Consider the following 25133-nt stretch of genomic DNA (forward strand, 5'->3'; position numbering starts at 1 on the left):
AGAGCCAGTAGAGGCAGCAGCAGGGGAGGAGAATCGGATGAGATTGGGATGTTGTGGAGATTCGATGGAAATTTAAAAGCAGACGCTTGTGGTGAGAAAATATCAATTGATTTTGTGGCTTATGGCATCTCCGCCTGCGCCCCCGTATACCACAAACAAAAGTGTATTTGTATCTGTTGCTGCTCTTTCTGTTGTCAAGGTCAGGGCATGCCATGCTCTTCGGGGGTTGCCTCTAAGCGTCAGCAGCCGATAAACATGTGTCGTCATTTGCCATGGAGGGCATTCCTCAACACACACTCACACAAAGAGAGAGCGAAACACGAAACACACGAACATAAGCGGAACGTATGATAACTGTTGCATGTTTAATTGTTCGTACCACACTTGAGAGTGCCCATAAACTGTCAGGGGATGAGATACAGAGACACGAATTCCATCTACAGACACACACACTCAGAGAGAGAGAGAACCCCCCACTGGTGTGGCGGCTTTTGTGTGCCTCCTAAGTGGATTTCCACCTTTCATACGCCCATTGTTTGTTCTTACTCTCACTCTTGTTGTTGTTGCAATGGGAATGACGTTGCAAGCCTTTTGTGTCGCTCTGCACGAACGCTGATTCCGATTCCGATGCCGCTGCTGCTGCTGGCTTGACTGCGGCAGGTATCCTGGCGCCGGCTTAATTTACGTTGCGTTCCTTTTTAGTGCAGGTAAACGCCTCAAAGTAGTTCAAGTCCAATGCGCTGCCCTCTTATTGCTGCCTCTGCCTGCAACTCAGCATGACAAATGCTTGCTCACTCGCACACACACATGAACTCACTTATGCCGAGATTATCTCTATGCCTGCGCTGTTCACACTCACCCGCACACATTGGTTCCAACTAACATGTACACATCCACACAAATCTGACACACACACAGCGGCCCGGCCGCGGGAATGCCCAAAGTATGTGTGTATTGCTGTTGTTGGTTCTGCTTGTTCTCCTGCTCTGCCGCTCTCTTTGTTTTCCCCTCTTAAGATGTCTGCTGCTTCTTGACCGTTTCTGACTTTGTTTATTTTGAATTTTCACAGTTTTTCTTGGAATTCCTTCCACACTCCACTCCACTCTAATTCTTTGACACTCACTCACGATATTTCTGTGCCGTTTTTGGAATTAAAATTATATCCGCCCCACGCTATTTGGCGCGCAGAAAACTCTTCTCTCGACGGCGATTTTTGCACTTTGATTTTTGGATTTCGACCACTTCGATTCACAGCGCACTCAATTAGCATATCATGACATTCGCTTCTGCCGTAACCTTTGAATGCTCACTGTGCTTGAGGTGTTCTTTTGCCTATGATCTAATTTGATTAATACAAAACTTGTTGTGGCGACGGCTGCACTCGCACTTCGCCCACATATATACACACGCACACACTACAGACTCACTGACTATTCGCGTATTCCGTTCTTTTGTGGTTTCTTTGCCTTTTGTTTATGTTCGCTTCGAGAGGCTAGCGGTTTTGCTTTGCGTTATTTATTCCGTTTCATCGTCACGAGCACGAACACACGAAGCGAAGCCAACCTAACAGCGCAAAGTATGATCGTGGAATGGCAGACGAAGAGCGTCAGCGTCGGTGTCAGACCTGCCGGGCGTGCAGAGTAACCCTTGGGCGCCCAAGTGTGTGTAGTCTGGGCAATACATTTGAAAAAAGACTTTAACAGCTAGCTTATGATTCCGTGTAGTTTTACTCATTAGATATTATGGGCCCTCATTGTTTAAATTTATAGTTATTCCGGTTTGTGCTTGACTTTGCATTCAGTGCATCATCCAATCAGCTGAAATTCCTCTCGGTTAACCGCGCCCGATCTGAACCGGCCCTGTTCATATGATTAACAATAACGACAGCAACAACAACCACAGCAAGTGCCTTGGCGTCGCCAAGTCGTCGGCTGTTGCGCGTCGATGCTGTCACTGTGTGAGTGTGTCTATGTGTGCGTTCCTGTTCTTATGCTTCTCCCCATCTCTGTCTGGCTGCACGAAAGAGCCCCCTACCACAGGTCCAAACGGCAGACATATGGCGCTCACTGTTTCGTTCCACGAAACTCAAACAAGCCCTGCCTCTGCTCTGCCTCTGCCTCTGACGTTGCCACAGACACGGTCGCGGGCATTGAGCGAAATCGTTTTCTCCGTATTTTCTGCCGCGAGGGAAGCCCGCCCGCGAAATGTTCTATTGTTGTTGCTTTTTGCCTCGGTGGCATGAACAAGCGCGAAATAAAAGAATTCGCTGCTGATGTTATTCACAAATAAGTGAGCGCCGCGTTCTTGGCTTATTAGATCAATTGGGTCTGTTGGTTTTTCTTTTCTGTTTCGTCGGGTTTATTTTTACTCTTTCTATTTTACTATATCCGAATTTTCTTTGATTTAATTTTTGCGCCTTTGCGGCGTTGATTGATATTCGCTGTTGCTCTCCATGCGAGTACCCAGCCGTGCACCCAGGCAGCAGGAGGATGTGATCAGGTCAGCAATATGTCTGTCTGTATCTTAACAAAGTTTTAGCTAAAGAGTCAAAGTGCACCGCCAATCAATTGCTGCAGATTAACTGCAAATTAAAGACTTCCTCGGCTCGAAAGATTGCTTATCGACAGGGCTCGCGCTGTCGCTGAGAACACGATATTAATATGTTCTGGCTGTAAAACGCTAACAGTGCCTAATAAATCACTTTCCTCAGCTCAGGCTCATTAAAACTCGATCTTCGATAAGAGGGCTATCAGAAACAGCAGGGGGATTCCATATACGAGCTTAACTGCTCCGATTGGGCCTGAAACTTCAACGCGTATTTATGTACTATTTCTGTGCCAAATCGAACGGAAGCGGATCGATAAGAAATATCCCCATACAAACAGAAATATGTAGTTTTAATTTTCCATTTGCCTCCTTCATGTGTGCTAGTGTGTGCCGTCTGTTGCTGTTCATATATGTAGACAGTTGACGTACGATAACGTTCAACACTCTGTCGCCGGTGATGATATCACAGAAAAGGTAAACAATCTAATCAATAAACACAATCAAGCGAGGACGAGTGGTACCCACTCGTCCATCTACCACATCTGTGCGACTAAGCACATGTGCACACAATCCGCCACATTTGAACACGTCATTTAGAGTAAATAAGCCAAATATCATATATCTATGCAAATAAAACTTGAAAGTTTAAACAGTAGCTACTAATCTTTAGTAGAAGTGTTTTACCAACATGTCGCGGTCTGTTCGATTGTAGATGTTTGAGTACCACCAGTCGTTTGCCCTATTCGTCTATCGCGGAGTGTACCAAATGCTTATGCACGCTATCTGTGTAATAGTTGTGTTGTGTGTACGATTAATCGAACAGGCGACGTTGCTCTGCCCCACGACTACACGCGACGATTGATTACAGCAATAAAACGTCTATCGCATCGATTGATTTAAAAATAAAACTCACACACATGCACACACTCATGCCTCTGTCCGTGTCCCGTTCCCGTGAGCCATCGTCAAATGATCGGCAATTGGGCGGCTGCACAGCAACAATTAACTGTGTCTCTCTTTCTCTCTCTCCGGCTTCCTCTCGCTCTCGCGAAACATAAATAGGCACAAGTGGCTGGCCCCAAACTGCAGGGGCAGCAGCACAGGCAGCGACTGCAGCCAGCGTACGTCGCCCCCAAAGAGTTCTTACTCATTCACGCATTGGGTAATCAATACAAACACACACACAAACACACAGAGAGGGGAGCCACTCTTCTCAGCCGTCGAATGAAACCATTAAGCGCTACATAAAACAGTCGTCGTCGTTTTTGGTCGATTACAGGAGAGACGGTGCGGCGGGGAAACATTGCAACCAGAAGCTACGATCGCCAGTGCCGCCAAAGTGGCGACAATTACAGCAGCGGCGGCGACTGCGACTGCAGCGGCGGCAGCAACATCGACAGAGGCTCCAGCTCCAACGCAGACAACACAAACAATCAGAGACACAAATAGAGAGAGAGACAGAGAAAGAGAAAGAAAGAGCCAACAACAATCGACAAAGCGACGGCGACGTGATCATGTCTGGGCCGTTCAGCAATATTGGCGACGTCGTCGTTTATGTGTACCCTTGCCACTGCAGAAGGTACCTTGACTTTGACCATAAGAAAGAGTTATCTGTCCTTCCATTCCCCCATATTCTTCCATGGAAACGATTTGAAAGGGTATCAAAAGCTTCGACTTTTGTAGTTTGCCATCGAGCTCTTGTTTCTGTTGCATTTGGCGGCTCCAACTTTGTTATTATTACCGCTCGTGCACATGCCCCCAACTGCCCATGATGCCAAGCCGTTGTTGTTGCTGCTGCTACTGCTGTGTGCTGCGTTCTGTTGTGGCAGCCCCGAAACAGGTTTGACCATTCACTTGAACTGCTTGAGCAGGACAGACAGAGAGACATAAAGAGAGACAGGGAGAGCAGGGAAAGGGGGTGCCTGGGGCTAGGTGGCGTCGTCTCTTCATCACGGTCTTCGTCATCGATATTAAGCGTAATCAATCGAGCGAAATTCTTTAATTGAGGAGCATCAGCATCGTCGTCAACGGGCGGGAGACAAGGGAAAAAGCGACAATCAAAACTAATTGAATGCGCAGCGAACAAAAGAGCATGAAGGGAGGAAGGACTATAATGCAAAAAGAGAATCATAATCATGAAAACAGAATATTTACTAGTGTAAAAGAACATGTACTAGAATATCTGCAATAAAATTGAACTAAACACCAACTTTCCCCTTTGCTTATTCTCGATTTTACAACAATTTCAGGCACACCAATAGAACCATAGCTTTCTCTTTCTGCATCTAATGGTGATGGTTGGATGGGAGGCACATTTTGTTTGACCGAATTTCCGCTTCACATAATTAGGGTACATTATCGTCGTAAGGCAAATATCGCTTGGGGTCCACTTAATTATGCATTGCATAGTTATGGGCGTATCGATTCTGGAACCTAATGAGAGATTGTGTGTTGGTTTGAGCTGGCAACCAACTAAAACAGATAATTTTTGAGCAGGAGCATTAAGTGGCACTCAAAACAAGGTGGGTTGGATGGAGTCTTAGATGGGAGTGGCAGTGCCCTCTCCCCGTATGATCGATAAATTTGTGTTTGCTATTGCTATCTGTCGAGGTGTGTTTATATTTTCAGCCCAAAGACTGCAACTAATCAATAATGGATAAATCAAGTTACTCCCCTTTTCTTTCAGTTGGCCTTTCGTTCAAATATAATAAGTAGTATGCGCGGGTTATCGTTGATTTCTAGAATTTCTTAGTCAGACAGCCTGGTGATGGCGGCACTACGACTACTGCTGCATGCGTCAGCATTGAATAAATAAACGTTAGACGCCTAGACCTTAGTCAACCGACGACCTACACGCTTCAGGCATTATTTCAGGCAAGCAATACCGAGTGCCATGCCGAATCTTGAATACTGAAATCCGAATGTCGAATATGTCCGACCCGCCGTGCGTTCTGGGTGTCGAGTGTTTCTGGCCGCTTAACTTGGCTATTATAATATTGTTGATTGCTCATTTGTTGACACGCAACGCTAGCTCTGGGGCAGTGGCAGTCAACAAAGCGTAGGGTGGGGTGTGTGTGTGTGTGTGTGTGTGGCAGCTAGTCAACAAAAGGTAAAGAGTGCTGCAGGGGAAAACAACGACAGCCAACAAAAATCCCGTGTTTGGTTTCAGTTATTTTAGTTTATTTCAACAATTCAACAGCAACCACAAATAGGGAAAGGCAATGAAGAAGCTGTGACTATGACAAATGCCCCATTGGCCACAACACAACACAACACAACCAAAGCCAAGCCAAAGCCACTGTCTGAATCGGGTTAAAATGGAATTGGTAGAAGAATATTTCCATCTATTTAATATTCTGTGTCACCAGAAATGTGACATGGGCAATCCTTGTATACGAATAAAACAGTTTTCATGTTTATGTCTCGTGCTTTGTGCTGTCTCAAAAGTATCTAATCCTTTAGGTGCAGCTCCAACTTTGCTGAATTTATTTACAGATACTCCTAGAGTATTTCCCATTCCCCGTTTTAACATTCAACATTCGATTGTCATTCGCTCTGTGCGCTGTGTGTTTTGTGTGTAAATAAAACTGACGATGTCGATGTCGGCTCTGTTGCTGCGGCTGATTGGGAATCGCCAGTTTGGCGACTTTTGCACACACAAACGCAAACATAGGCACACGGATACAGATACAGCAAGAGCAAGAGCAAGAGCTACAGATGCGGAGATACAGCCAGCAGACACGCAGATACTTTTATACACATTCTTTGCCACGACGTTGTCCGACGTGCGGTGTACTTGTGGCGTCTATGAAACCGCTTTAAATTAAGCACAAAACAGCACAGCACAGCAGAGCGGAGAGCGGAGAGCAAAAGCAGTAAATAAAACGATCGCAGACGTAGACGGAGGTGACGCCAACGAAAATATGCCGTGGAATGTTCAGCTGCCTCTTCCACTCTCCGGATACTCTGATTGTGTATCTGTGTATCTGCATCTAGATTCTAGATATTTGCAAGTGCAGCGAGCACTCTGGGATTTGTTATTTTGTTGGCCATAATGGCCGCCGCATATTTGCATACGCCAGCCCGCAGAGCAGCTGTTTATAGCCTCAGATGTCAGCTAATTGAATCGGCTCAGTACTGGCCCAGACAGCAACGAGACAGCTTAATCACTTGCGTCAATGGATTTGCGCGACTGTTTCTGTTACCTGTGTTCAGGCCAACACAAAAAAAAAAGAGAACCTCAAGCAGACGGAATGGCATCATTACACGTGCAGTACATAGAATGAGCCGACGACAGCTTTTCCCGGGTAAAACCCATAAAATCATCAATGCAAAGGGATGCAAGAGGATTATCCTGGGCTTACACTGCCACTTGACTTGAGGCACTTGAGCCTGGCGCTAGACCAAGACCAAGACCATGCAGGCAGGGCAGATCCTGTTCGGCTGTCCGGCAATTAAAGGTGGCAACACTTAAACGATTCGGCCCAAACAGGTAGATGGCCCATTGGCCTGTGCTCACTTCTGGTGAAAATCCCTGGCAGTGGCAGCATAAATGTATCTTTGAGCTGGCGATCGATACCTTTATAATTAGTGACCGAAATGAACCCTAAAAGTGATATGAAAAACTGCTTTAAAAACAGGCGACATTTTATCTATTACGATATCACACGAAAGTGTGTCCGTATCTGCATACGTCACGTTTCAGCTTATCGGAATGAAAGTGAAATGCGTTTGACTGCCAAAAGTATCCATAAGTATGTCCCAGAAGCTCGTAATCTTTTCCCGATAAGCTTTCGCATAGATACCGAGCTTATTGTTGATATACTTTATAGATTATTTATTTATTTATTGGAATGTGGAGTGAGTGTGGGACATGAATCACGCCATTTGGCCTTATCACAATTGGAGCTCTCAGCGGTTCTTCGATTCGATTCGTTTCAATGTACAGGGCACGCACTTTATCAATATTGCCAGACACACACACACACACACACACACACACTGTCAGTGTGTGTGTTGTTTTTTTAGCCAGCCCATTGAGCCCCATCTTTATTTCCAATTTCACTTTTCTTTTTTGTCGTTGTGCGCCACCCCCTGAAGGTCATTCCTATGAGCCACAATTGCGATTGTCAAATGTATTTTCAGTTCGTTTCTGTGTGACATCGATTATAAATTGAACTTTTTCTTTTGTTTTATGGACTGTGATAGCAATGCACTGATTGCAAGTTCTACAAATGAGTCACGGCAGCTGCTTATACTATGTATTGATTGAATTATCAGTGATATAAATATACCCATACATACACATACTCCATGCCCATAGGTGAGATTACTGAGATTGGAGTTTCTGAGGGTACACACACACATTCATCGTGGCGATACTCAGTGATTTGTGGTGGCTTTTAAGCTGCATAGCAATCATCGGTCGATTACACCAATCAAGTACCGATAAGTGTTATGTTTTTGGAGGTTAAATGAAGAGCATTAATTACAGTTTTTCGCTGTGATAACGATAGATTCAGTCAAAGAGAGTCATCGAAGCCAATTAATATTTGTCACAAAAATCGATCATTAATCGATAATGTTCCCTTGTTTGCCAAGCACTCACCTTTCAGCTTTTCACGCGCCGTTTCCAGAGCACTCTTGCGCGAGTTTACTGTGGATTCTGAAAGAAAGCAAAACGTTTGTTTCAATTAATTTCGATGGTTCTTGTGAAAATTGAGATTAAGATGCTCTGTGGCAGGGGAAATTACGAGTAGTGCAATTTGCTTCAAGATCAAAACCTCTGCCGCACCCACGCTCTGACACTGACATTTCACTTGATGACGCCAGAGAACCAATGGCCAAGCGAAAGCAAAAGAAAATGTGGGGAAAATACATGGCGCAACACACCTCCTACATAGTAAATAAAGAATTCAAATGGCAGACAATGGGGAAGAGGGGAGAGAGCAACAGGGAGTGGGACGGACGGAATTTTGCCAATTTTCATGGGCCATGGAGAAGCCAAAACAGCGTCAGACAGATAGACGGAGGCCATCAAACCAAGCTGAAAATTCATTTTCACAAGAATGTTTACAAGCCAATTTTGTAGCGCTCTTTGCTAAATTTAAAATAGATATATCTACGTATCGTTGGGGGTGTACCACGCTGTATAGAGGGGTGTATTGGTGTGTATCTATAAATTGAAATATTTGCGAGAGCAATTTTCTAGCAAAAATTAAACGTGAAAAACGCATTTGATGAGTGCCTAAAAATAGCCTCTAAATATGTTTCTTTTCTTGGCAAATTGTGGCGAAATTCCCTTTTGGAAGGCGTTCTAAAAATACCAAAAGTAATCGTTGGGAATTGTGGAAAACACTGCACGCGTATTGTGGCATATTCTGACTGTGACCACACAGGCACTCGAATGACGCACTTTACGGGATTGATAAGCCAGCAGAGTGTGTGGCAATAACAACGAAACGAAATCAATTGCATAGAGAGTGACGAAGGGAATACCCTATCCCAGGATGGCTAAACCGATCTAATGGTAGATTCACATACGATAATACTCAGTTATCCCTGGGGCGTTACTGTACTTTTGACAGTTACATGTTGTCTCCTGAAATGTGTAGAACCCTCTGCCAGCTAGGGCATTCATATGACTATAAAGCAAAAGTCGCTCAATGGGGAGGGACTCTTATCAATATTTGCCATGGTGGAAGCAGTGAAAAGTCAATTCTGGTACGGTCAGTGAGATGTTGTAAAGCACTCGGACTTAATCGCTTCGAGTGGCTGCACTTTGAACGAATCATCGATAAGCTGTGGCCCCTACACTCCTGCCTCGCCACAACCCCTCCAAGTATGCTATGAACGGTGTGGTGTGCTCGGGCAGAACTCGAGAGAGAACTGCAGAGTTTAGAGTTTAGAGCGAGTGAGAGAGAAAAAAACCTGCATGCAAATTAAAGCAGCAACCAGGCAAACAGCAACCGATGAAGGCAGACAGGCAGCTGGCCAACTGCTTGACTCAGCAGCAGCAGCAGCAGCAGCAGCAGCAGCAGAGGCAGCAGCCAAGAGCAGCATAAACCGAAGTCATAGCCTGATGCCAAGTGCAGAAAAGAAGTTGCACCAGGTAGCCGAGAAGATGAGAACTCGGCCCCGATTGCGCACGCACCGGGGCAAGGCACTAGGGGAGACACACTGCCTGCCTCGGCGACTCTCCTCCTTCACTTCACTTCACTTCGCTTCAGCTTCACCTTCAACTTCCCCGTGGCTTTGGTTTTGTTATTTCTTACCACCTGCCGCACTTGTTTATGGCCGCGACTTGCTGGCGACCAACTTTGTCTGCTGCTCTTCCCAAAGCGGAAACATGCCCATCCAGGCCACAACCAGATTGAAATTGGCAATGTCGTCGTCGTCATCGTCATCATCATCATCAGGCCATCCCATTCCGCCTTTTCAGCCTCTTTCTTTGGGATTTTGGCATCAGAAAAAACTGGTTAAGCGAATGCCTCGCTGCAACCAGTTTATCTGTCCTCTCTTTCTGTGCGGGGAAGCCGCAATGTTGTTGTTGCTTTACTAATTGCTGCCTCGAATGTTTATAGAACAATTAACATTTGCGGCTCATTACGCATACGCTTCTCGGCATGAGCTAAGCTCGGTGCTGCTGATGCCATCATAACCATCTACCCTGGGCACTGGGGCGTATGAGTAATGTCTCTAGAGAGAAGGCAGCCAAATGAAATGATTCAGATATTGCGCGCTTCTTATTTTTAGAGATTTTATTCGATGTAAACATGGGAATGGAAAGAGCGTTTCCAGAAGATTATAGTTTGGGTTTTATTGTCGTTTTGCGGTTTATCAAGCGTTCAGAGTGGATCTAAGAATGAGAATTAAAGGCACGATAGAAGAGTTCATAATTTGACAAAGGAGCAAAGAGCACAGAAGTTTACGGGAACCCTCCACACAACAGCAGCCACAGTTCAGCCATGAAAAGCGTCACAGAAATTAATTTCAAAACTTCGCAATTCGGTTCATCTAAAATCCATCTATCTATAAACGTACGTACATATGTTTTAGAATTTGTTGTGCTTTGGCTGCCATTCCTCGTTTTCGTTTTCATTAGCAATTCACTTTTCTTTTTTGTCTGGTGACGTAGTGGCCTGCCTGTTGATTGCGTAATTACGCTGCAGTTTCTTTGATTTATTTTCGGACAAGTTTTTGGCAATTTGTTTTCGGTTTGCTTGCGGCGGCACTTGTGCCACAAAAATAGCATTAACAATAAATATTTTGTTCTTTGTTTAATCCAAGAGACATACAAAAATTAATAAAAAAAAAAGCGAAAAATAAAAAAATGCATTCTGCGCAATTTGGTCGTGGCTGCCAATTTTTGCAGCTGCTGCACATATTATAAAGACACCTAAAAAAAAAAAATTTATATGTATTGTGTATGCAATACGAGAAAATCTATAGGCGAGTGTGTGTGCGTGTGTGTGAGTGGATATGGATTTGCATACAGGCTCTGCGTCTGTTTCTGGTGCTGGTGGGTTTTGGGCCAGCTGTAAATGTCGGCTGTGCGACCCACATGGAGCTTGGAGATACTTGGAGCTGAAGTACGAGTTATGACAGGAATTTGGCCCCCTTTGTGCGTGTGGGACTTGGCCGGAAGGCCATAACCCCGCGGGGAAGCCTGTCATTTGAATAGCTCTGACTTCTCACGGGGAAAGAGTGCCGGCTGGGGGGTGGGCAGGCATAACTGGAGCAGAAGTTTTGAAATTCCTGAGGGGCGACTTGTGGAAGTCAGCACCACAATGGATGGCATCGCTATCTGCCAGTCCACGCTCTTATCACTGTGGGATTCAGCGGAACTATTAAATGCTGATGGTGTGAGCATTGATATGCATGCTATCAGTTTAATGAGCGATACTAGGCTATGAAACACTTAAATTATTTTTTTTTTCTAAGTAATTTAGATGAAATGAATTCCAAGAAGGTTCCGGCTGAAAGCTATGCGAGATCTCAAGTGGCGCCACCCCCAAATCAGTGTTCAACAGTTGAACTAGTCCCCTAATCTGACACACGTAAACATTCTTTGGATGTATGCATGTGTGTCTTTGTGTTCAGTTGAACGAGCAGAAAATGGATTGCCAAAACGCTGACATGGCAATTATCAAAAGTTATTCACTTTTTATGCTTAATTTCCTTTTAAATTGTAGCCTATCGTTCTCTCTCTCACACACGTACACATACATGCACCTGCCAAACTGCCTTTAATCAGAGCGTATAACATAAAAGAGGGAATTCCCTGTTAACAGCACTGTCACTGCTTGCTGTTAACTCTCTGCCTGCTTGTTGCTCTTAGCACGCACACACACCGCTCTCTTTCTCACTCAATTGCTCTTTTATTTTGGGCTTCAATTGATTTGTTGTTTTTGGTCACATCGTTTAGGTTTAGATTGTTGTTGTTGTCGTTTCGTTTTCGTTTCGTTTGCCGATTATCATTAGCTGGGGCTTTTGGGGTGCTTGGCTGCGCTGCTTGCTTCTTTGGTTGCTCTAACGTTTTACTGCGTTGCTTATACTCCGCTGCTATGCTTGCTGTTGCTGTTGTTGGTGTCACATTAATTGCTTGGCATTTGTTTTTGGCCGCCGCCGAACCCCTCCTCAACAATCACTCTACGGCGATAAGATTTCACGGGTGCTTTTTCCCGTTATTGCCCGTACTCGCTTCGCATTTCCATTTCCAGCAGATAATGATAATAAGAAGCAGTTCAAGAATAAGCAGTGGTGAAAAGCAGTTCAAGTTCAAGGGGGAAGGTCTGTGTACGTCATGGAAGAAATGGAATTTTTATAAAACGGAGGCTGAATTTTGGATTGAAGAAAAGTTAAGGGCAAGAAAGCTGACCTGACCGCAGCTAGCTGTCCTCTGAGAGAGCTCTCAACTTTAATCCGCAGACATTATCGATGAATGCCCATCTCAAAGGCCCTCCCTGGCTGTGCAGAAATTTATCGCGTTCTTCGGTTTCGGTGAAGCACAAACAAAAGCAAGAGGAAGAACAATATATAAAGATTTATTTTTCGATCTGCGTAAACATAAATTACGAGTACAACGCACAGCCAAACGACAGTACGAGCCGCAGGCAAAGATGTTGGCTAAAACGGCGACGCTACGTCATAGTCATGGCAACAATGTGTCCGCATGGGTGTACATTTCTGTGGCAGACATTCCCAATTTTGAGTGTATGAGTGTGTGTGTAGCTTATGCTCTGAGTATGCTATGTGTTCCAACGAAAGATAAAAAGATACAGAGACTCTCAGCGAAACATGAAAGTACGAGAGTATCTGTTGCTGTTGCAAAAAGTTCGAACACCGAAGCAGCATCCTGGCAGCGGCAGCGGCAACGGCAACGACAACGGCAACAGCTGCCAACTTTCATGTTCCTCCGAGGGGCAACAAGAAAAAGGCGCAAAAACGAATGCTGTCTGTCCCGCGTCTGTCTGTCCCATGTCTGTCTGTGTGTGTGTGTGTGTGTGCCTCGGTGTCTGTGTGAATCCTCAATCAACTTCTTGCACACCTTTTTGCAGCTGTATGTGTAGCTGAAAGATACGAGTACGCATAGCACTTGCCGCTGCCTTTGCGTTGCCTTTCTTTTTCTGGGTTCTTCCAATCTGAAACTTTGTTCGAGAATCTGCTGCTGTCTCTCTCGCTCGCAGTGTCTCTGTACCGCTCTGATTGTATCTACAGCACGAGCTTGTCGCAAAAACGGGGCGAGATAGAACCGTCAGTCAGTCAGTCAGTCAGTGAGACTGTCTGTCTGCCTGACAGTGCGTCTGTCCGCCAGTGGGAGAGGAGAGAAGAGACTGACTGTGCGTGGAGAGTGGCGGTCTAAAAACAGAATTCTGAAACGCTGGCTGGCGCCTCACCGACGTGCACAACGTGCTGTACGCTGTACGTGCCACATTTGTAACGTGACTTCCTTCAATAAATGGCAACCAAGAGAATGAGATGAGAGGCAAGGCGAGAGTGGCAGAGCGAACGAGAGACAACTTTACGGTTCTGTTCGTTCGTTCTTCGTCTCCTTCTAGCTGTTGTCTGTCTTTTAATACTCAGTCAATTTTGTGGCAAGAGTAAGCTACAAAACACCCACCCACAGCTCCCCAGGCTTCACTGGAACTTGTTCATTGTATTCTACTGCTTTGAATGTATTTACTACGAGTGGCACAGAATTCAGTTAGCTGAAAAGCTCTTAAAAAGTTAAGCATTTTCCATGCACAAAGATAAGTTCACAACTTTTCAAGGCAAACATATCCGGATTTCACTTTATAAGTTCGAGTTGAATGAATTTAAAGTGGAATATAGTACGAGTATTGATACACATTGGCATTTCCCTCTATCCATGATTACATTTCCAATTTCCAATTGCAACTCCGGTGCGTTTCGCTTTGAAAACGCCGACGCCAACGACCAGACAGCAAGACGACAACGTCGCCAGACAACCGACTGTCGTTGCAGTGGGGACTGGCTGCAGAGGTTTGACGTGGGATGCGGAGGGAATGCTTCATTTTATTTTCCATGTAATTGGTCTTTAAAGCTTAAAGGAAGCAGTGAATTTAACGCAGGAACAAGCTGTGCATAAGCGGAGCAAGCAGTGCATCAAGCAGAAGATCTGCACTGCGGCTGCTGTAGGTGTGCACAGACAGCGACGTTCTCTTTTTTTCGGTATCCCCCCTGCCACAAGCCAACCTGTCTCCATAAAAGCATATTCTCTCTCCACACACACACACTGCCTCTCCTACCATCATCAGGCGAGTCCCTTTTGATCTTGGCTTGTTTATTGTCTTGCGCTTTCGGGCGTTGAGTGGTCGTGGCTGTTGTGTTTTTGGGACTCTGCGGCTGTGTCTGGCCCCTAGGCGAAGACGACTTCTTTCAAAGAGGGAACTACCTGATGCAGTCACCTCGTTTGTGCCGCGTTTACTGCTCCAGCATCGATGCAGCAACATATTCATATTTATGATACGCAGGAAGACCTTCTTTTTGGAGTGTTTGAACCTGCTTGGGCCTTTATTTTTCGTGCCTTTGGTTTTGTTTGTCTTTTGTGTCTTTCTGTTGTTGTTGTTTGTTTGGGGAGGGCACTTAACTTTTTATCGGAAATCACTTTTCGGCATTCTGCGAATTTCCTTTCGATGTTTCTATAGGAATTTGTATACATATAATTTTCAACACAAAGGTTGCAGGATTCCAGTACTTATTCAACTTGTACATTCTGGCAGAAAATGTCCATGGTGATATAAAAACACATTGCGCTACATCCACATCCAGAATCCAAATTTCCAGGCATCCAAAAATGGTGCATAAGAGTCACGTTGCGACCATGCCAAACTATGACTGACAGCACCTTTTTCCTACCTTTTTCCTGGGATGATTGAAGCTCCCCCGCCCTGTCACATTGTTGGGAAAAGATAGACTCGATTTCGAGTTGCAGCTTAATGAATTGATTTTGGTAGACAAAAGACAAGAAATGTGCATTAAATGGTTACGGTCAGTCCAGCAATTCAATTGATATGTATTGTAGGTGCTGATAATTTATTGATTATTGCGATTAATCACACAAGGGCCACCACATACAGGTGGGCAGGTGACGGGCGGCAGGCCCCTGATGGAAATTAAATGAAATTCCAGGAAATTTTGTGCGATAATTTCAAGTCACACAGTTCGTGTGTGTGTGTGTGTGAGCGGTGAGTAAGATAGAGCCCCCACCACCACCATAAGATGATATATAAAACTCGTTTGAAAACAGCAGAGTGGGAGAGAAAGAGAGGGACAACGGGCGATAGAACAACTCAAAAGTTGTCAGGTGAATCATCGGGAAGCACAAGAAGCACAGCCAGTGGTGCGGCGGGCTCTCACTCAAGCGTTAATCTGCTACAAAATTGCCTGGGCCCTCGCTGTGGAGCCGGCCCTAAGACCTAAACTGCAGCAGTATAGAAGATCAAATCCAAATCAAATGTTTATATTGTGTGTGCCAGAGTGTCTTGAGGTTCGTTCATACACTCTTGTTGGAATAAAGCTTTGGGGCCGTTGCAAACACACACTAAAACACACATAAATACACACCTACACTGAAACACCCAAACGAGTGAGGCCAAAACAGGTTAACAGTCTTCCATTGGTGCAAGAAGTGTGGTTTTATTAGTGCATTGTAAGGCAAAATGTAGGCAGACCCGACCCCCGACAGTTCCCCCCACACCATTCCAAACCGCACCCAAGCAGTGCAAAAGCAGTGCAAAAGCAGAGCTCGCGTTGAGTTAAGGCAAGCGGGGCACAAAGCCAAAATGCGCGCGTGTTTGTCTCTCTCTCTGTCTCTCTCGCTGTCTCGGACTTTGGGACTTTGGATTGTGAGCTTCCCCCATAATTCTGTTTCGCTTTTGCTTGGATATCTTCTGGGGAAGCAACAGCAATAAGGCAAAACAGCAAAAAATAAACTGCTTACGAAGTTGACGTTACCCTTTTCGGCTCGATGATAGACAGTAGTAGAGTTATGTGTACCTTTGCGAGGGTATACCTGCAGCAAAAAGACCCCAAAAAAGCGCTTACGAAGCTGAATTAAAAGAGAAACCGGTATGACGTGATGCCCTCTCTGATGTGTTTGTTTTTGTAAGCCTATATTCAACACGTTCCTGTGATACATCTCTCTCCCTCTCTCTCGGTTACTGTCTGTAAATTCTCTATCTTTATCTCCCCCTCTCTCTGTGTATGTGTGTCTGTGTTTGTGTTCTTTTCGTAGCCAAACAGAAATTGGAAGAAAATAAAGCCGACATAAATACCATGCCATAAAATTATTTATTTATTTATGTTTTTTTTTTTGTTTTGCTGTTGCTTTTCTGTCACCAACTTAAGGCGACTCTGTGACGCCGCTGCTCTGTTGCGGCGCTGTTGTGTTTTTGTTATTTTTGTGGTTAATTTTTAGCTGAACTTTTTTTCAAAGAATTTCTTTTGGGGGGATCCAAGCTATTGGTTTTTGTGCGATAAGAACTGGTAGAAATTATGTTTGTTTGTGCAGCTGATACGCATTTCATTTCATTTCAGACTATGGCGACTGTTTAATCTTATATTACTTTGCAAATATACCTTTCGATCAGAACTTAAATAGTAACAGAAGAGAAACTTTCCAACCAGTTGATTAACTTTCCCATTTACATAAAAGCAAGAAAGAAGTTCACAGAACATTCGCTTTTGCTGCATTTATTTCGTTGTAAAACTGTAAGCTGCATTCAATCCAATTATTACCTTATTTACTGAGAAATGTATGCAAACTAAATGTATGTCCTGATGCCTATTGATTTCAGTTGCGTGGACACAATATTGTTATGTTAAATTGAATTTAGTTGGACGATTTGCTGGACAGATTGCGTGTCCGATGAGGGCTGGCATGGCATGCCATGGGATGGGATGGGACCAGCAAACGAACGCATTGACCGCATTCAGCATTGAACTATGCTGAGGGGAGGCACTGCCCGAGGTGTAAAGGTTATCAATGGCAACAAAAATCAACAGTTCGTTCGATCCAAATACTCGAGCGAGTGAACGAACACCATTCAGTAGATACTCGAGCTTTGATTTTCATTTTTATTTTATTTTGAATTGAAATTGAAACCCAATTATGAACTGAATGCCGTATCTCAGAGCCTGTTTTTGCCGCTTAATTGGGTTTACCTTTCACTTTAATATAATTATGCTGCAGGGGAGAGATAATGTCGAAAGGACTTACTCCCTCGATAAATCAGGCGACGGACCGACCGGTGACTGGTGCCTTGTTCTCCAGTCAGTTTGAGGGGGAAAATGTTTATAAATGATTGAAATGCTTAAAATTTTCATGGAAATTAAGCTGGCCAACAGGCAGGGCGGTTCATTAATTAATCAACGGGCTATCCCTGGCCCATCCTTGGGCTGATGGTCAATGCTGATGGTTTTCCATCCATCCACGCCCCAGCACGCCCCCAGTCCCATTGCAATGGGAGACTATCCGTCGTGTGCAAATACGTACAAAATGCAACGGAGAGTGTAAATATATTTCTGTTTTACCATTATAGGAGAAATATTTAGCCAGCAGCTGTTCCAACATCAGGCAGGTCCTGGCCTGGGCCTCGAAATAAAGGGGTGCCAATGGGTGCCTCCCAAAATATGTCTGCCACCCAGGGGAAATGCTACTTTGGGCCCGTTCTGGGGCTGCCACACAGTCTCCCAACCCCAACCCCAACCCCAACGCCAGTTCGCTTGGCTCATTCTCCGGCAATCGAGAGATACACGAACAAATTCCTGCACGTCCTTAGGCAACAAAAACAGAAATTGTATTAGGTTATCCTTGCACACACTCACTTACACACACACATACACACACACACACACGCAACCACTCACACAAAGGATGAAGGCAAATGGCCTTTCACGGTCGTTGCCGTCACTCACTCGTTGCTGCCTCCTCCTCTGTTCAACAGCTTTCTGGCCCGACAACAACACGGGGCAACATTGGCCATAGCCAACAAGGCTCTCCCCTCTCTCTCACTCGCTCTCTCTGTCTCCCTGCCACCCACTGGGGCCACGTTTCCTAGTATCCGTGGCACTCTCTGTCTCAATGCCCCCTCCCCCTCCACACACACACCCTCCCCACCAACGAAGCAGCCTTCTCTTTCGCACACTCTCCCTCTCTGTTGGCTCGCTGCTGGCTGTTGCCTACTCATTTGTGTGAAACTTGTCGCTACCCCGCATCCTGGCACTGTTTTGAGGGATGTCCTATAGCAAGAAATCAGTCCCCCGCTTACTGTAAATGAAAACTGTTTAATGCTGCCTGTATTTAATGCATACAAAAGCCTGAAGGAGCTGCGAGAGTGGACGTGAGATAACCACGTGTTGCCATGGGTGAACTCCATTGAACGTATTCAGTGGCCAAGTTTGAGTTCCACGAATTCCATAATTGCGAGGAAGCTGGCGGACTGGGTTTCCAATTCGAAGGAAGGAAGCCACATCCTTGGCATCTACTTATTTACAGGATATCCTTGAGTCCACCCTGCCTATGACACAATTCCTGTGGATGGGTCGGTTGACTTGGTTTAATGCTCGCTTCTCTGTGGTAAAACTGCTTGACGACCGAGAAGCGGCAACGGCGACAACATGATCATCATCATCATCATCATCATCATCATCATCATCATCATCCATATGCCAACATACAATCCAACACCCCCACCCAATCCTGCTTCACTCTCTGCGTTCAAAGTTCGTTTTATTATGGTTGAGTGCTGCCACTGGCTCTGCCTCTGCCTCTGCCTCTGCCACAGTCTGCTGCTGTTGCTGCCCCACAAAAATCCAATGTGCGCCCGCAAAAGCAAATAAAAGTTTATCATTTGGGGAAGCCCTGCGCTTTCATAGACTCTCTTCCCACTCTGTGTACACACACAGCACACACGTGTGGGTGCCACACTCTTTGTATTTGTATCCGTGTGTGTGTGTGTGTGTGTGTGTGTGTGTGTCTGATGAAGAGGTTTGGCCACACGCGCACACACAGATACACTCACTACACGTGTACGTTTCCTTACTTGTTTTTCCCCATTTTTCGCCTGTTCTTAACTTTTCCCTTAATTTCTTGTTTTCATTCTTTTTGTTTTTGTTTTTGTTTTTGCTTTTGCTTTGTATACGTTTGTATATTGCCCCGCTCTTGGCTCTTGTGGCAGGTTCTGTAATGGCTGTAGCTGGTTCTGGCTACAGGTACTCCTCTTGCTCCTCCTGTTCCTCCCACTACACGGCTATGGTTTGGGGTTTTATTTTGGCATACTCTCTCTCTCTCTCTCTCTCTCTCTCTCACTCGTAGAATTTTCTGGGGCCTGGATTTCGTTTCACGTTTTATTTATTTATTTTCCTTTCCCTTGCTCTCTTTCATTTCTGTTTGCTGTTTCAGTTTTGTTGCTCCTTGCCACTTTTGGGCCACTCTGCCCTGACCTTTTCAGTGGCTCTAGCGGGGGAGGAATGGGGTGAATTTTCTGGGCGTGGCTGCTGCCTGCAAAAACAACCTGGAAGAGTCAAGCTGAACCGTGGATAGAGAGGCAGCCAGTGGAGTGTTTTGATTATGGCTATGATATGGCCCGGGGAAAGGTGCAGCCCAAGGATACCTTTTCCCTATGCCACCTCAAGCTTATGCCCTGAGTGGGGTTTTATTTGGTAATGAGGAAAACACTCGAGTAAGTGTGGAAAAAGGGATTAAAAATGGCTTAGAACTATCTGCGGCTATAAAACCTAAACAAAATCCTAGAAAAGTCTTAACAAGTTTAATTTCCGATAACTTTAATGCAAAGGAAAGTTAATTCAGAGCCAAAGACTAAGTTGAATGAAAATGCAAAAGGAAATCAGAGCAATCAGCAAATGGAAATGGTTTCTGGGACATTATGGCCACACCTAGACCTACATAAGCTGCCACTTTTGTGGCACTTAGGGGACGCTGCACCTACAACCCTTCCCTTCCCTGCCCTTCCTCTCTACCCCCTCCACCCTCGTGAGCATAATGAATGGCAAGCCTCAACCCTCCTCCATTTAAAAGGCAAAAACTATAACAAACTAAAAGCCTTTTTCCATTCGAAATGGAAATGTAAATGGAATGCGAATGAACGCAAAAGTTGCCAAAGGGAAAACAGGCAAGCAGAAAAGAACAGAAAATAAGAGAAAACAAAGGTAGCGATGAAATGAAAATACACTGAAGTAACAGCACCAAAGGAACTTTCCGGACTCTCTACTCCCCTTGAGTATTCCCATAAATTATCTGCACAATGGCCAAGAGCAAAGAGTCAGAGCAAAGGCAAAGGCAAAGGCAAAGGCTTCCTTCCACCTCCAAAAAGGGGCAAAAGAAAAAAGAAAAATCCTCGAGCTCAAACAAATATTTGTAGCCAAATGTAAGGGAGCCCAGGAAAAGTCTATTTTCATTTTGACGTAGTTGGTGACACTGGCAGAACGCTGATAGAATGGCGAGGAGGGCGCCCAAGTCGAAGGCAAAGGCAAAGGCAAAGACAAAGGCAAAGTCGGCTTAAGGGCTGCCGGCTACCTGCCCCCAACCAACCACCACCATACCCAGCTGAACGACCCCCTGCCACACAGTTGGCAAAGGCAATGCCACACCCCTGTCGTGGCCATGTCGTGGCGTAGCCAACTGAGAGGGAAGAACGCTTTGAACATGTTGCGCTTGCCAGTCAGCGCCACAGTGGCTCCTCTCCGAAGAGTCCAAGAAGCCATTCGATTTGACTGGCAGGGGCCCACTGTACTTGCACAACGAACTGAAGCACTTGGCATATATCAAAAGGCAAGGCAACGCGCACTTGTATCTCATTTGGCGAAATTATATGCAGGAAGGGTGCGGGCAGAGAGCTACAGGAGAGGCAACCACCCACTGCAACAAAGTACGAGTAACTGAACGCTGGTGCTGTGGCTGTCTTTTTAATAAGTTCAAACTGTGGCATGAGGCACACAAGCAGCAGAGGCAGCAGCAACTACAGAGGGCAACATGTCTGTCTAACAGGCAAAGTGACGCAAAAGTATCTGCGACTGTGGGCTGTGGGCTGTGCCTGAATTCCAAGTATTCGTTGTATCTGTATCTGTCGCTTTGCCTCTGTGTGTCTGCCTGTTGACTACAAGTTTGTGTCTGTATGCGACACACACACACACACACACACAAGAAGACAGCAGAGAGTTCATGCCGCTTGCTGAGCTTGATTTTGAGGCCATTACAAGGGGCTGGTTGGGGGGACTACGACTACGTCAGCGTCGATGACTTGCTGCCTTGTTTGTGTGTCTCTTTCACTACCTCCCCGCTCCCTCCCCTCTTTTAGCACTCTTCCTCTTTCCTTTAACCATTTTTGTTTTGTTTGCTGCTTCTCTTTGAAAGAGCTTCCCAGCTGCAGCTCGCTCGCTCGCTCTCTGCCCCTCTCTCTCTTTGTGTGTGTTTGTTTGCTTGCCTTTTGTGTGCGCTTGGGGATTACGTAAGGGAATCCCCAACATTTTGCAGCGCGCACGCCACGCAACTGAAATGATAACAGCGCGGAGGGGGTATATGGAGGGAGTGCAGGGGCATGGAACTGCCACTGGGGGTGGCTGACTGTGGCTTTGCTGTGGGTGTGGGTGGGTGACTGACGTTGTTTAATGTTTTATGCAGCTCTCCCCCTCCCTGCCTCCCTCTCGCTTGTTGAGCAAGTGCGCGGCCTGTTCAAGTATTTCGTGGCACAAATAATAATGCAAAAAAAAACATGTATCTTCTGGATACAATTCGCACACAAACGAAGGGGCTGAATTTTCACATTTTTGCATATTTTATTTCGTTGAAGTATTATGGTGGGGGTTGGTGCTGGAATTGGTGGGGCTCCATCCACTCTCACATAGATTCAATTGATGTCCCCGCCATATGGCGGCTACAGTTGCTAAGGAGAGATCCTTGACTCTGCCGTAATTGAAAGGCCCTGTCGTGACTTTGCTGGAGGGAACTTTTCCGCGAAAGCTGTTCAAGTTCTCTCTCGTCCTTGAACGAATGTATCAAATTCCTGCCCCTGCCAAGATTTCCCAAGAACTTCTCAAGCCGTTAGGGGGCGGGGCAGAAGTCTGTGCCGAGCTAAATAAATAACAAGAAAAGATACTTACTGCCTCGGCCGCTGCCCCTGCGTCGTGCCATCTTTCCAGCAACCAAATAGGACTCAATGTGTGGGTGTGGGTGTGTCCTTGTTGCGCCCCTTCCTTGCGCTGTCACATGGGACAACTGTTGGATACTTTGGAGTATTTCCTATCGACGCCTGATTGATGTATATTTAATAGGACTCGTCGACTGGTCGGCTTGCTTGCCTCTGCATGTGTGTGTGAATGTCCTTGACGCACACACCACAACAATGGCTACCCCTCTAATGTCCTTGCTGCTATGTGTATGTGTGTGTGTGGCCTGGTTCCTGCCTGCCTCGCTCTTATTTGCCCACTAGACAAATGGGAGTAGGGGCCCTGCCCGTGTCCATGTCCCTCGCTCTCGTCGTGTCCTGCAAATGTGTCCTGATATGCCTTTTAGCCGGATGACGTAGCTCGCTCTCTCATCGCTGTCCCTTGCCTCTCGCTCCCCTGTAGCACAGTCGCTTACAGTCACAGTCCTTGGCTTTGGCGATTATTTGGGGATTTCCCAATTCCGTTGCACCGCTTGTTCCCCTTCTCTTTTTGCTGCTGCTGCTGCTGCTGGTGTTGCTGTTGCTTTTGCTTTTGCTATTGTTTTGTTGTAAATATGTTTGCTCTGGGTGTATAAATCCAAATATGTGTGGTGTGGGTGTCTCTTGTGTGTGTTTGGTTTTTGTATATATTAAATTTAATTCATTTTTGCGATATCTTCTGTTGGCTCTACTTCTGATAGTTGTAAATACTCGAAAAATGTTTATTGGTTTCTCTATTTGATATGCCGTTTACTCGGTTGTTGTTGTTGTTGTTGTTGTTGTTTGTTGTTGCTGTTTTGTTTCCCTCGTTTTGTAGATCTTGTTTCGGTTTCTGTTGCTGTTGGCTTTGTCTGCCGTTTCGTCATCAGATTGTTCTTGCCTGTTGTCGTAGGCCGTCGTGTTTTTGTATTTTTAATGCATTTATTAGCACTTTGTTTCCTTTCGTTTGCCGCTCGAAAGGACTATGTACGTCACCGTTTCCACGTAAATCGTCCACTCTCTACCGTTTACCGTTTACCGTTTACCGACGCTGACTAGCGAGATCGAAGTTTTGGCACCCACCGAGCGTACCGTAGCGATCAAATCAAATGAATGAAACTAATTCGCGTGGAAAAAAATGGGCGCGCGAATTCTTTAAACAATACTTCATCTGATCTGCTCGTTCTCGTTCTCCTTCTCTTACACCATTTGCACTATGAAGATATTTCTTATCATCTGTTGGTATTCCTATGCGTGTGATTGTGTGTGTGGTGTGTGAGTATATCACTTTTTAATATGCTTTATATGGCTGTGCGAATTCTATAAATAAACTGCTTGAATATATATACACTTCTTTCGCTTTTATTCCAATATAAGTTGTTGTTTTTTGCGCATTTAATTCACCGTTTACCGTTCTGCGCCTAACGAGATACGGATACGTGCGTCTCGGCTCGGTTCGCGGAAAAAGCTAAGAAAGCCTTCAATTCAAAAAATGGCTGCGCGCGCGTTTGGGGGCTACCCATTGTGAATTGTGTGTCAATATTGTGAATTGGCATTATTTTTGGGGTCAAACTGTAAGGGAAATTCTCTCCTGTGCCAGAACGGTCGGGGAAATTCTCTCCTGTTGCTGAACGCTGTTAACGCAGAAATGAGCAGATGCGCTCACGAATGCACTAGGCACTGCTTACATTTTGCACTGCTTTCAATTTCATGTTGAAGAGAGAGCAATGCAAAGAGAGCGGCTCTTAAGAGAACTTAAAGGCGAAGAGTAAAGACACAAAGCTAAAATATTATATCTGCGAGCATTTGAATGTATGCAGTTTAGAGAAGTTCCAGAAACCAACGCCGAATAGCTGTGGAGCGCCTTAAAACCGTTGAGATTTGAATTTAGATTTGCTATCATTTATCACAGAAATGCCAAATTAGAATTTGCTGTGAGAAGACCAACTAGCTGTTCGAATTTTAAAGGAAAATAATTACTTTCATTGTGTTTCACTATAGGTTTTGTATTATGTATTATCGCTAAGGATACACATGCGTGGTTCACTCAATGGCTCACTCACCTTCCATGCCAGCTAATCACTTCTCCTTATTGCTCTTTAAAGCCCACACACAATCAGCTTAAGCTCAAACTCATGCCATGGACCTGCTAGGCGATAATAGCTTTCACACAAGCTGCTCCAGTCGATTGCTGTACGCTCTGCCTCATGTCAAAGGGGCACAACAATGCGGTGTCAATGGGAATTAATGTAAGGGAAAAATGCGAAAACATCTGCGGCAGTGTCTGGGTGGATGTGGGCATGGAGATGTGGGGCGGGTTTAATGAACCATTGACACTGGCAGCTGTCAGTGTTCTCAACGGCCGTGACATGTGAAAGGCGTGGCCTTCAGCTCGTTAACAGGAAACCATCCGCCCCATTGCAGCCGAAGAAAAAGCCAGCGCCTTATGTGTGCGAGAAGGTCATGTTTGCTCCAAAGGATTTCTATAATTTAATTGAGATATTTCATTAGAATTAAATGCAAAATTAATCAAATTTCATTAGAACTGCAAGGCCTGCAGCTCAAGCTTCTTATCCAACGCACTCCTCCCGACAACACAACGCCAAACAACCGGCCACCCCCCCCCGTACAATGTTCAACAAATCATCAATGAAAGTTGTTCGAACCAACAGCTGACGTTTGTTTACGTGGGTGCCGCCACGCGCAGGCGCCATTATGCCGGGAAATTCGAGTGCGAAAAAGCAATTTGGCGCCAACGCCATCTCCCAAGCACTCCGAGATACCCTTGCAGTCGGCCGAAAACAGACAACGCGAGAGGATCACAAGCTCGGAAAGCGATGGAATATTTCGCAGTATTATTCTGAATTTTCGTAGTGGCGCAAAAAACATTCAAACACAACTATTTTTAGCAAGTGGCTT

At 45.3% G+C, this 25133-nt stretch overlaps 2 protein-coding genes across 3 annotated transcripts in view; one reads left to right on the forward strand and one right to left on the reverse strand.

The window, feature by feature from the left end:
• Window positions 1–23033, reverse strand: part of LOC117583041 (mucin-17) — a 40519-nt gene extending 17486 nt beyond the window's left edge. Inside the window, exons 1-2 of the mRNA XM_034271206.1 lie at window positions 22192–23033; window positions 8156–8212 (exon numbers count right to left, since the gene is read on the reverse strand). Coding sequence (XP_034127097.1) covers window positions 8156–8212; window positions 22192–22222 — 88 coding nt within the window. The 5' untranslated portion in view covers window positions 22223–23033. The remainder of the gene's footprint in view (window positions 1–8155; window positions 8213–22191) is intronic.
• Window positions 1–25133, forward strand: part of LOC117583143 (sex peptide receptor) — a 57146-nt gene that overhangs the window by 3634 nt on the left and 28379 nt on the right. The window lies entirely within an intron of this gene.

The sequence above is a fragment of the Drosophila guanche genome, unplaced genomic scaffold, assembly GCF_900245975.1.
Source record: "Drosophila guanche unplaced genomic scaffold, DGUA_6, whole genome shotgun sequence".
Lineage (NCBI taxonomy): Eukaryota > Metazoa > Arthropoda > Insecta > Diptera > Drosophilidae > Drosophila > Drosophila guanche.